General features: G+C 36.7%; 1 protein-coding gene across 15 annotated transcripts in view; it reads left to right on the top strand.

Annotated features, from left to right (window-relative positions):
* The window catches only part of LOC110838850 (Lost PHDs of trr), a 180,262-nt gene that overhangs the window by 116,994 nt on the left and 49,508 nt on the right, over window positions 1–13,760 (top strand). For all 15 annotated transcript variants that reach the window (XM_087348840.1, XM_087348838.1, XM_087348839.1 and 12 more), the window contains 3 exons: window positions 1,566–1,724; window positions 10,065–10,463; window positions 12,506–12,762. In XM_087348840.1, coding sequence (XP_087204966.1) covers window positions 1,566–1,724; window positions 10,065–10,463; window positions 12,506–12,762 — 815 coding nt within the window. The remainder of the gene's footprint in view (window positions 1–1,565; window positions 1,725–10,064; window positions 10,464–12,505; window positions 12,763–13,760) is intronic.

Raw genomic sequence — 13,760 nt, 5'->3', positions numbered from 1 at the left:
TTGGCCATTTTTTGTAATAGAATGTGGATCATAAACTGTTTGAAAGACCAGTTATCAGAGGTCTGTGTGGGAGGTCCCTGTTATCTAAGTCTTCATTTTTTTGTACCCACATATGCTGTTTATGTGGCCAAATTTTTTAGGAACTTTGTTAAAATTCCCCACACTTCCAAGGATCACATCTGTGGACCATGAATTTCCCAACAAGAAAAATTGTTTTACATCTAGCACGCATCTGCCATTTTCTACCAGTCTCATACTTTGGAAATGCCAATAGTGATAAAAAGCTCATGCCTTTGCTATTTGGAGCAAAGATTGATGAGTCCTGAAGAACATTGCTAAATATTTATGAACTGTGTTTTGGAAGTCATATGGGAAGGTCTGGATTACTAGGCCAAATGTTCTGTGTTGGGTTTATTGAATAGTTCTTTCCAAACATTTAAGAAATATATATTGTGCAGAGGAAAATCTTGATTTCAGAATTCTCTAATTTTTGCTCGTGTCTTGATACTGTGTTTCACATTCATGTAACTGTCACCACTACATTTACTCTCAGAAATACAGTATCACAACATTTATTATCATCCAGATAACATGTTTTGTTAGGCCCCATCATAATGTTGTCTATCATAAGTCAAACACAGGACTCCTTTTGGTCACTAAGTACCTTGACTCAAAACTAAAAGAACCCAAAAAGTGGAAATCAATTAACCTTAACCGATAGCCACCCAAGTTAAGAGCATTTATAGAATTTAATCTTAAAATTGTTTGTTGTCAGGACTTTTTCCATCATCTGTTTTTTTAAAATTCACGACGTTTCGGAGGCTGGTTCTGTCTCCGTCTTCAGGTGAGAGGTACCTACTCTGTTGGGTCCCTTAGAAAGAGCTAGTCTCTGTCCTGACAACAAACAATTTTAAGTGTAAACTACCGTCGTCAAAACCCTTTAAAATTGAATTACTTATAGAATTGCGTAAACAAAAACCCCCATTAAATTGATAAGGAAGTGGCACAACGTTGCTACATATTTAGCAAAATTGCTGAATGAAATCATGCAGATTCCCACATTCATGCAATTGAGGAATACAAATAGCCTTATAGATTATTTTTAACATATATATTTCCAAAAATACATGCTTTTGGTCCTATTACATAATTAACATGTACACTAATATTCCACAGGATGCAATACTGCAAATTGGAAGATTCATATGTGATATGATACGTTAATTACAGAAATACAAAATTTAATGCACATAATTTTAGTACAAAATTATTTCCAACTTAATGGCACCTTTTATAAACAAACAAATGGCTTAGCCATGGGAGCTCCTACTTCCACTTTTTTCCCTGAAGTATACTTATGTTATATAGAGCACAATAAAATATGCATTTTGTTACACAAAGACCACATGTGCACCAGGTGATAGGAAACATGTTAATGGAGATAAAAGACACGCTGATATTTTTACGAATGTAAATTTCTGCCATCTGTTATTCTTATATAAGTATTACTAGAGCAAGGGTTTAATTGCAGATATGATTTTTTTTTCTTTTGCTGCCTTATGTAGTCTCTGAATAGCAAACAGCGGCAGCTGCGTAAATCTGGGAATGAGCTGACAGAGGCAGATGCACTAGAACTACAGAGAATCTCTAGTGAGCAGTCGGTGCTTCAGAAGCAGCTTGATGCTAGTCGGAAACAGAGCCGACAGCATGGAATGTTGATACAGGTGAGAGAGAATCGCTAAAATGGCAAGTTTGAATGATGGTTTAATATTTCAGTGTTTGTAGATGTTAAGTGTTCAGAATCACCAATAAAAGATGCCTGATATTTCTACAAGACATTAAATTGTAGGAGTCAGTGGAATGGTGGAAATTACTTTTACTGTATTGCGTAATGTGCAGTGAGACAAAAGTAAAAGTAAAGTAAAGCTGTCCCACTACACGCCATGTAGGTCATTTGGGGGGGGAGTGGAGGTATCTACTCTTTCTTGACCTCGGCACTAGGTGGGGGCCAGTGGTCAACATCACACCCCAGCCGTGCTTTACCCCCGGGGAAGGGACACCAGTACCCATTGGATAGGAGGCTGGGTGGGCCCTGGAACCGGTCTGGATGCAGAGATTAGAGGAAAAATCCTCTGCCCCCATCAGGGATCAAACCCCAGTCACCCAGCCCGTAGCTAGTCAATGTACTGACTGAGCTATCCTGGCTCATGCAGTGAGACTAGATGGTGATAAATTTTTTAACTGAATTAGTAACGTGTGCTTCTCATTTTGGATATATTGATGTCTTGTTCTTCTTCATAAACATTTTCAAACCCCAAACTAAAAAAATAATTTGCTAATTATGGAAGCATACATGTGAACAGCTGAAACTCAAGTTGTGTAGTTTGTGCAGTTCTCAACTTAATGGAGTAAAACCTTACTAAATTTGACAAATAGGGAGAGGGGGTAGCCTGAAAAGTTTAAATTATAGCATATAATTATACGTAAATATTCTCAGTTTATATAGTTAATGAAGACAGGCATATTTTTTCATAGTTCAATGATATGCGTTAATTTAGTTTAGGTATTAGGATGAAAAAGAGAAATTTTTTTGAAGCTGTTTATATTTACAATCAAATTTAAGGAAAACATGTGCTCTGCATAAATGAAATATGAAAAATAAGGCACTCTGGTTTGTGGAGGGAGTGGGGTTTAACTGTGCGATGCTAAGCAATGGCGCCTGTTTCTTTGCACCTGTTGCTGAATTGTGATGTGAGGGTAACCATATGAATTTGTTGAATTTCCTCATGATGTAATTCCATGCTTTGTTGTGCTATAATTCTGGGTTGCATGCATCTTGTTATATTCTGTTTGCATACTTTATGTTATGTAAATAGTTTTTCTGCAAAACCTTGAAAAATGTTCTTGAATTTTGCATGATCTTTTTTCCCCCTTTTTTCTTGTCTTGGAGTCACAGCTACTTTGTGTAGACTGTACATTGTATTAGACTGTAAGCAATTGAAGAATTAATTCTTTTACAAACTATAACATGCATGAAAGAGATTTTATGATATTGCATATTTTGTTTGTTGATATTGAATATTGTATTATACATGAGTGAATTTGTTAGTGTTTTCTGTCGACTAGCTAAATATAGTTGTTTGACTTTATTATTAAGGAAAAAGTAATCATGTGGGTAACTATTTTATGTACTCTTGAATGAAAAATGGTAGTGTGAGTAAGTATCAAGGAGATATGATAACTGCCAGCAAAAAAATATGCTCTAAGCAGGACATGAACAAGAATTATAGGAAATTTGTGCATGCAGAAAGTGAATGATAAACATCAAAGCAAGCATCACGTCACTGGAAAACTTTGTCACGTAGAAAGTGAATGAAAAGCTACATAGCATGCATTAATGGAATACTTGAGCATGTGCAGTAATTGAAAAACAAAATGAAACAAAACATGTCAGTGATAGTTTAAGACATAAATGGAATGTTAAAATAAGACAGTGCTAGGTCAATACTTTCAATCCTGGATCCCCATTTCATCTGTGTAAAGGGAGAACATGATACTGAGATAATTGCTGTGCGAGATCAAGCACTATGAAAGTGCACAGTACAGTAAATGTAATAGTTGCCAGCAATCTGATTAGTTGATAAAACACTTTATAGTGGGCTGTCTGGCTCTGGCCAGAGAATACATAGTGTATAAAACATGAAAGTCCATGCAGACAACTAGATTTCAATGTCTGTACACAAATAGAAATGATAATGATGAAGAACAAATGGATTGAACAAGCACCAAAGCCAATTTAAATAATTCAGCATAATCAAGTTTCTTTAACTACTGAACCAACAAATTACACTAGACAACAAATTTTAATGAGTTGTATGTATCGGAAATGAAACTAATCAATTCTTATGTATTTTCGTCCGCTAAATTCGAAAATGACAATAAAAAAGCTTAGTTAGTTACGTGTTTTGAAGATATTTGTACTTTGTAAAATATTACCAATAAATTCGTCCATATTATTATTTATTTGACTGCAAATGGGTTTTTACCCGGTGGCAGTGGTCCTACAATAAGACACAACAAAACATCAGACAACAAAAACAATAAGAAACAACAGAACAATGAGACAGAACAAAACAATAAGACACAAAAAACATAAGACAACAAAAATAATAACAACAGAACAATGAAACAGAACAAAACAATAACACAAAAAACATAAGACAACACAAACAATAACAATAAGAAACAACAGAACAATGAGACACAACAAAACAGTAAGACAAAAAGACATAAGACACAACAAAAACAATAAGACAACAAAACAATGAGACACAAAAAACATAAGGCACAACAAGAACAATAAGACACAACAAAGCAATGAGACACAACAATACAGTAAGACAAAAAGACATGACACAACAAAAACAATGAGACACAAAAAACATAAGGCACAACAAGAACAATAAGACACAACAAAACAACACACCACACTCAAAATAAAACAACTTATAATATTACAAAACCGTATAACCTAAAGTACATAACTTAAAAATTAATACCAACTAGACATAAGTCAGTAACAGTAATGAATCACACGTTTCATCAGGACCTTCTCTTCACTTCACTATATGCAAATGTTTAAAAACTTTTCCACTACCTTATAGACACTGTCTTTTGGCCTTTCTTCATTATTTTACCCCAGGGGCATCTCTTACTACCGACCAGCAGTAATCAGCTATCATTGATGTGCACCATTTCCCCTGATAATGCCTTTCAAGAGTAGAAACATCTTGGTGAAATCGTTCAATATGTTCATCAATAACCAATCCAAGATTATCAGGGAAAAAGTCCAAGTGAGAGTGGAGGAAATGCATTTTAAGAGACATATTGCACCCCATTTTACTGTATGCTTTCAACAATTTGTCTGTTAATTCCCTTTAGTTTGGCACCCTGTTGTTTCCAAGAAAATTCCCAACAACTGACTTGAAGGATTCCCATGCAATTTTCTCCTCTCCCATCAAAATGTCAACAAAATGTTCATCAACAATCAGGTTTCTTATTTGGGGACCTACGAAACGCCTTCTTTGATTTTAGATTCACTTAGTCAGGGAAATTTGTGAAATTTCGGTCCATTCCTTTTACAAAATTTTTCATCAGACCCAATTTAATGTGCAATGCTGGCAGTATTATTTTCCTTTGAACTACTAGTGGTTCATTGACAATATTTTTATAGGGTATAGGACGAATGGCTGAGGGGATGTTTGGATAGATCAAAGGATGTTTTTTCTTATTGTTTATGCCGATGACAGGAGGAATCATACAGAAGTGGCAGTCGTTTACATGGTTATGCGGTTCCCGCCACACCATGGGCACAGCGAAGGGCATAGATTGCATTTTTCCTTTTAGCCAGTCTCGTAGATTTGTAGAACACTTCAGTCAGCAAATATGGGGTGTCCATGCCCTGTCCATGTTACCCACTTTGCAGCCAAAATAAAGGTGGTACGCTTTCTTAATGATGGGGGTCAAGTTTTGTTTTTGTGATTCAAAAGTCATTTCTCCACAGATATAACAAAAGTTGTTAGGATTATTGACACATCAACGCGACATTTTGTATATTTTAGTGTTATAAATATCTCATTTAAGTACTCGCAACAACGTTTTTGCTGTTTGCTACATAAGTATTCTAAGACGAAGTGAAACACAAAATCCGCACTCCACAAAACACTTGTTTGCCAAACAGAACCACAAGGACAACTGAACCAATTTATTAAACATCCCTTAGGGATGTTGACTAGACCTGCAGGAAGCAATAAAACCTTCTCCACCCTTTTACAGGCTGTTTCTGAAGTAAGTAGTCCATTGCAATTCTAAAAATTATGAAAATTGAGCGAAACAGCTTGGTTTGAATATCTTCGAAATGCGAACCAATCATGCAAAATGAATGTCATTTTCGTGTTTAGCAGCTCAAAATTAGTAAAAATTGCTTAGTTTCATCTCCGATATATTTTGGCTGTTGAGCAGTGTTACAGGAGACTGAACTGCCCTGACATCACACTTTGTGACAGATGTTTTATATACAAACTGATGAAAATGTAGTGTATAAGAAAACAAAAATTGTTAAGTAGAAAAATACAGAAACCTATTGACTGGAACACAACACACGTGGAATGTGAAGGCCATTTTTATGCTAATAATTATTGATTGGGCACCATGGTCAAGCTAGCAGAACCAATTTCAAAAAATGTTTTGGTTTTCCAAAACTCCTAGGTGATGGGTAAAGTAAAGTTAAAAAGAAATCAGTTTTACACAGTGTGTTGCATAATCATCAGAAATCTTCAGACTTTCATAAATTCTCTTAGATTGCAGATACAATGCACCAGTGATCAGTGGCATTCTTAGAAGTAATAGGATACTTGTAATGCATCTCCAATAAATAAAAGCATAAGTGGCTTAGTTCCCTGATGCAAATGATAAAGTGACATAAGACAATGAAAATTGTCGAGAAGAACAAGAGATTCTGGCATTGATAAATACAGAAGCAACACAGAACCACACACAAAAGAGAGGGAAAATGCAGTGAGACAAAGCAAGCTATGAATTTGGCAAAGCCGTGGCTGAATTCAAGGACGCTGATCTGGATGATAGACGCAAAACACTTCGATTTAGATATGTGAATAAGAATGCACTGGCTGCAGCAGTAATGGTATATAATAAATCAAATTTAGATAATCTGGGTATGAAGTTTAGTGCTGCAGCTAAGAGACTGAAGAATTATAGGTTATAATGGATTCACCACTAGTTAAAGAGGAACAATACCAGGAAAACATGTGAAGGTGGAATTGTTGTTATGCTGGTGGTGATGGTGATGATGGAAAGAAGAGCAGTAGCAACATCAATAACATTTTTCCAGCTGTCTCCTACCTCATTTCATTCTGTCACAATATTTTATGAAAATTATTGTTATTATTTTGCAATAGAGTTCTTTTACTGTTATATTTAATTTACAATTTACCATTTTGTCATCATATCGATCACCACATACCTTCATGTAAAGTGTAATTAAATAAGGACATGAATGAGTAAGTATTATGGTGACTGAAGTTTGTATTAAATGTTTATGGAAACAAAAAATATTTTTCTTCATTTTTGCAGGAGGACTGTGTGACAGTTAAAAGAATATGTTGTTTTGAAGAAAAGTGAAAAGAAAATTCAGTAACTGAAATGTGTCTTGTGGCTGCTGAGTTGATATTTGCTTTTGTACTGTGGCTACCCAAAGCACTTTCTAAGAAACTAGGCAAAAGTCTGCCATGTGTAACTAACTATGCTGTTCTTTATGCTTCATTTTGGTGCAATATTATGCTTTTGTTCATTCTTGAAAATTTATAAATTGTTATGAAGACAGTTATGAGATGGGAGGTACAGGCTGAATAAATAGAATGGCCAATATGAATTTGGAAGAAGAAGAAAACAAAGAAAGGTTAGGTAAAGGCCAATGTGAATGAAAACAAGTCAGGAAACGTATACTTAGCATGACAGTTGTGGTGCTGTCAGCAGGATTTGACTTCTGTGAGATGAAATACTGGAAGAACCTTGCTTATAGCTTGATAGCCATTGGAGAACAAAACCGTGATAATATAAATTTCTTAACTGTTCCAGTATTTAGCTGAAGCAAGTGAAGAAGTGATGATGTCATAATGAAGCCTCATGGATAATGACATAATTGTAGAGGATCACATGTGATGATATCCTCCCACCTGACAAATTCATCACACTGTGATCACCAGTTGTGTGAAATTAAAGTGTATGACTTTGAAATAGACTCAGTGTAATGTTCCTGCGGAATTTCGTGGATACGTATCCAGCACATTTTTGAGTTACACGTGTATAATTGAGACATTATCATGAATGATTGTTGAGGATTATCCTCCCACCTCACAAGTCTGAGGATATCATGTTGATATTATTGATTTTAGTTAACTGAAGAGTATGAGTTTGGCATAACATCCATACAAACTCTTATGAAAATCCTTTCAGCCATTTTTGAGTTGTAATATGAATATGGATGAATGGCCAAAGTTATCAGTGGGCACTGTGCTGAAGATGTGGATAGTATCTTCCTCTGAAATTTGGTATCCACCACACTCCTCATTTTTATCACTAAGAAAGCCTTGGCTGTGTGCATCACAGTAATGTAGTACTGAAGCTTTGAAACCCATAGATTTAGTATGGTTGGCAGCCTCTCATTACCTTCATTAGCATTTATTAGCTGAGACTTCATTGTTTTATTAGACACTTTTGGAAAGTTGTAGATTTATTTTGGGTGTTCTGCTTCTTGAATGTGTACGAGGTAACAGCATGTTACTAATATATCTGTTTGTATTGTTAGTTGTCCAAAAAGTCATTAGTTGTAGAGGAAGGGAATGTGATCTAGCGATCTAACATACAGTATGTTTTCATTCTTCTAGCTTTACCTGATGAAGAGTAAAGATGAATGGCAAGTACACTTGTATGTTCCTTTCTCACCTCAGGATTTAGTTTTGATGTTGGTTTACTTTATACAATTTTTTATTTTTTACCCCCCCCCCCCCCCCCCCCCCCGGTATCTAGTGACTTTTTGGACATATCTACTTTGTATATATGTGTGTTATTGACGTTACATTTATTTTGAGTATGTAACTTTTATTTGTTGGAATACCTGAATGCAAATGACCATTTGGGAGATCTAAGCATAGATGGTATGATAATATTAAAATAGTTGGCTGGATTATCTGGGTTAGTACACGGCTCTGTGATGTGATGTGAAGATGTCAATGATTCTTCCTTTGGGGTGAATGAAAGATGGGGAATATGAAAATTTGCAACTGTTTGCTTCTCAAGAAAGACTAGGGCCTCATTAACAGACTGACTTAATGGCATGAAGCAGTAATTGTGCTTTTACAATTTTCTGGTAATGTGTAGCATAAATCATATTTTTAAACCATTGCTTTTGCAGTCTTTTTTTAAAATATTGTTACCTGTAAACTGAATAAAAGGAAGGGAATCATTAAAACACATGACAATGTTACTAGAGATATTGTCTACTGAACAATGCCATAATACTGTACTGTACTGTTATATCAGTTTCATGCTCTTTTAAAAGTACTCCAGTTTCATTTATTTATTTATTTATTAAAATGTGTTAGTTTATTGTTTTTGTCGGTTTTGGCAAGCTTTGTCTTTTGGACATTTGTAAGATGCCCTCTTAATTCCACATTATGTGTAGTTCTTTCTTTAACGTATGCTGTTCTGCATCTTGTTCTAAGTTTATTGCTTTTGTTATCATCATTGTCATCATTGTGATTATGCAGTTCAGAAAACGCTATGTGTAGGAAATTCATAGTGGCAGAAACGAAGGTGAAAATAAAATATTACGAAGCCACAACACGTGTAAGAAAGAGGTCAGTTCACATTATAAATCTAATGTATTTTATATTGTATGCCTCTTATAAGAAATGTGATGACAGGTGATGAGCATTCACACTGCAAGGCAATGTGAATGCTCAGTTTGTAACAATAGTGAATGCTCAGTTTGTAACAGTGGTGAATGCTGCTCTGTTGGCCATAACAGGTGTTGTGTTAAGTGAAGGTTTTATATAAAATGTTGCAATTTCTTATATTTTGTACCTATTACACTATGTAGTTGTTTTACTTTGTAATGGCTAGACATCAGTCCTAATTTTAAACTGCTAATATTGCATTAATAATAGAAGTGGTTGCAGTACACATGAAATTTTGTTGATGTCACTGTGAGATTTTAATTTTCTACAGTGGAAAATGCAGTGTTTCCACATTACATCATATATCCAAGTTTTATAAAAATTGTCTGGTACCTGTACCTGTATAGAAGGTATCATGAAGTTAATTGGTATATTTCACTTTCTTGCATTCGATCTATTGCTATTCTGAAAAAAAATGTTTCAGGATATGATGAGAAGGAACCAGAGTCAGCGGTGGTTGATGCTCAGAGAGAGCACAGTTTTGAAGGGAATATTTGTAATTGAGTGCACTCTGCTCACTACTTGCAGGAGTATCGCAACAAACAGCAACAAAAGCAGCGCCAGCAGCAAGGTCCTGGAAGTGTTGGCCCTCCCAGTCTCCTCATTGGTCCTCCAGTCCTTGGTTCCAGCACTCCACAGCAACAGTCAGTAGTCATTCACTCCCCTCTTGGACGCCCTGCCTCTTCGCCCGTCCACCACCCTTCCACCCCACAGTCGCCCATGATGTCACCATCCCCTTCTCCTATGATGCAGCAGCATCCGTCGCCCCTTCACAGTCCAGGGCCTCTCCTGTCACACAGCCCAGGGCCAGGGTCTGTGACTTGTATGCTGCAGCATAGCCCAGGCAACCCAGGGCCTGGTAGCAGCAGTGGCATGTCTCCTCACAGTCTGCAGCCTTCCCCACGGATGGGCACTCCACACTCGCAGGTATGGGACCTTGTGACATGCTTCAGTGAGCTGGTTCAGAATACATTAACAACAGCATTTACAAAATCAGAAGAGTATGTCTTTCATTTTCTTTTGGTTCTTATTCATATACAACAGAATTCAGACATTTGAAATATTCAAAGCCTCAAATTCATGTAAGTGTACACCTGGCATCACAATTACATTTATTTGTAATCTCCATGTGTTGACCATGTGTGACTTCTCTTCACCATCCATTAACCCGTCAGCTGGGGGGTTTAAATGCCGCAGTCGAGTTCGTACAGTGGGGTTTTTTTCGATGTCCATTTAAATTTTGCTCTAAAACACTTTTTTATCATAACTTTTAAACTATATGAGACATAATAATGAAATTTCACTGAAATCCTTTTAAAAGATGGTTTTATAATCTTACCTTATAAGATGAGCACTCTGTGTGAGGAATGGAAGCAGGTGGATTAGAATTTCAAAGTTGGTTTTGTAATCTTATCTTATATGTTGAACACTGTGTATGTTAGCAATGGAAGATGTTGAGTTTTGTATGTAGTTCTTGAAACGTCACCACACTACACTATACAAATAAAGAGATTCTATTCTTTTCTGGCGTTTCCTGCATAACACGCAATGAGGCCTGTGTCAGGAATAAGCGGGAGGAAATGTTGCAGCCTCACCCCACCATCTGACCCCAAACTGAAGGCCAAATATATGCATCATACATAACAGTTATAATCTGTCTCTTTCTAGGAAGGCTTCTTTCCATACCCTTGTAAATATAGGGGTGCTAAAATGTTGTTATTCTGCCACACCAAAACATGAAAACGGCATATATTATAGAAAAATTATGGGGTCCCTGACCGTTTCAGATACTTTTTTTCCCCTCTGTCCTTCACAGCATTAGGTAAGATTGTAAAATAAACCTTTTTGGGATAACAGGCACGTTTCTTCCCTTCACAAACAATCACCACAGTGAAGATTCCGTAAACTCTTAGGTCACGCATTCATACACTTACTTTGCCATGACAGATCCAAAAATGCGACGTTGCCACAACATGAACAGAAAGAGCACTTTTTCCACGACAAATCAACTACAAACATCATATATCAGTCGTTATTATTTCCATACTTATGGGCATTTGAAATTAGGCTTACAGCCGCACGTCATTGAACGTGGTTCCGAAGACCTAAATTTAAATGCCAGCACGTCTGGAGACGACTTCCCTCAGCGAGGGGTTAATTGCAGTTACTTATGTCAGAATTGTATTTGGCAAAGACACCAGTATGTCTAGTCAGTTTGAAGGAAAGCATGAATGTTTATTACTTTTTGAAGACATGACCAATGGCAAAACAGAGGTGAAGACTGTACTTTCCTTGGTTGCCCATGTTCCTACATAGACAAGTCAATAAGGCAGGGAATAGGGCTGATGCAAAGGTCACATTTTCAAGATTGAGTCCTGATTTTTGCATACTTTAAAATACATATTTGCAGTGAACTCATAAAAATTGTGCGCATGTATATTATTCAATTATGTGTTTTAAACCTTCCATATGAAACTCATACCAAGAGAAAATGGGAATGGATACCAAAAGAAGCAGATTGTGGTATTCAGAAGAGACAAGTAGTTACTAAACTGTGTATGCTTTACAGACAAACAGCAGTTAGACATTCTCTTTCAAATATCACATCCTGCAAATTTTGGTATCCATTTTCATTTGCTTTCATTATGAGTTCTGCACAGAAGTTTTTAAACATGTAGTGGAATAATGTACAGTCCAGTAAGCACTTTAATTCAAGTTTTATGTTTGAAGACAAAACCTTTGGCTCAAGAAGTGGATTTTGCATCATGACATTGTGCATATTTTTCAGTGAAGTGAAACCAAAGAGATATTGGAATGTGTATATTTCAGAAGGCATGCACTTTGAATATGACCACAGTCACTGCAAGTTACAATTTCTATTACATAATGAGTTCATTTATTTCTCACAACTCACATTTTAAAGTGAGAGTTTAGTCCATGTACATTGAATCATTTCATATGTTTTGCAGAGTGAGGAAAGTCCGTTCAGTCCTGGCACACCTCAGGAGATGTTACGTTCTCTCCCATCTCCACAGCAGGTGTGCCCACCTCCAGCGGGCCGTCTGGCCTCACCACAAGGGCATGGGGCACCACGCATGACTTCACCACAGCATCGTATGGGAGTTCCAACTCCACAAGGGATGGGGCGTCTTGTCACAAGTCCTGTTTCTTATACGGGAGATCACAGAACCGTCCAGCAACAGTTCTCAGGAGGTGAACAAATTAGGTCAGTCTCAGGGTGTTACTGCTGTGGCATGCCGCAGCTATCTGAGAGGTACAGTCTTTGACAGATTTCTCAGTAGCATTGGCGGAAGCATGATTTCAAGTGACTGTAATTATGTACTTACAAAATTTAAGTGCTATGTGTGGAAAATCCTTTTCTGCCATATCATTTAATTTACTGTTTGTTGTCTTTACATTTCTTGGTCATTGCTCAGAACAATAGGCTGTACTCATTTAGAGTATGAAATGAATTCAGACATAATAAAGAAATTACATACACAGCAAGTTATAGAAGCCCATTCCAAATTATCTCTTACCAACCAAAGGACAAAAATCTCAGGGGATCCCTACAGATGCTGGCAGGAGACAGTCACATGCCACTGTGCCTAAAACATGGAAGGCTGATTATGAAGAGTGGACATCATGTTCTTATGCTAATCCATATTTAGTTCATTCTGTGGATGCAGTGTGGCTTCTATACCAGTGCACATTTCACTTTTTCATGTGTCAAATCACTTGATTCTATAGTGCATATTTCCACAGGTAAGAGGTTGGCGCATATACAGATGTGGGAAAAATAGTGCATAATAACAATGTGAATGGGTAGAAAACCTCAAAATAGAACAAAAATTTAAAGGAAGAATTCTCTAGAAGGAATCGTTACAGTGAAACCTCGATGCATCGTTTTCGGCGGGGGTGGGAAATAAAAACGATAGATGCGGGAAAGCATTAAAAATTTAAAAAAAAACAATGTTTCTCTTTCAAAGTTACTTCTTTTTACCAAAAAAGTCTTTAATGGACAACTGGTTTGTCGAAACTTTACGTTTTAGGCCAAACAGAGCCCTTTCCACGTTCAAAATGTTTTCCTCGTCACGTTCACTAATATTATGCGCATAAAAGAACGACTTCACTTTTGCCAATGCAGCGTGTGCTTCGGCAAAACTCGGCACAGCTTCGGGCTCGCATTTGTCGTCTTCCTCTTCCTCACCACTCCCCCCCCCC

Source organism: Zootermopsis nevadensis, unplaced genomic scaffold (assembly GCF_977971745.1).
Source record: "Zootermopsis nevadensis isolate Lab colony 2312 unplaced genomic scaffold, Znev_1.0 Znev_ptg000013l, whole genome shotgun sequence".
NCBI lineage: Eukaryota > Metazoa > Arthropoda > Insecta > Blattodea > Termopsidae > Zootermopsis > Zootermopsis nevadensis.
The sequence above is the reverse complement of the archived record's forward strand: the minus strand, read 5'-3'. Positions and strand labels throughout refer to the sequence as shown.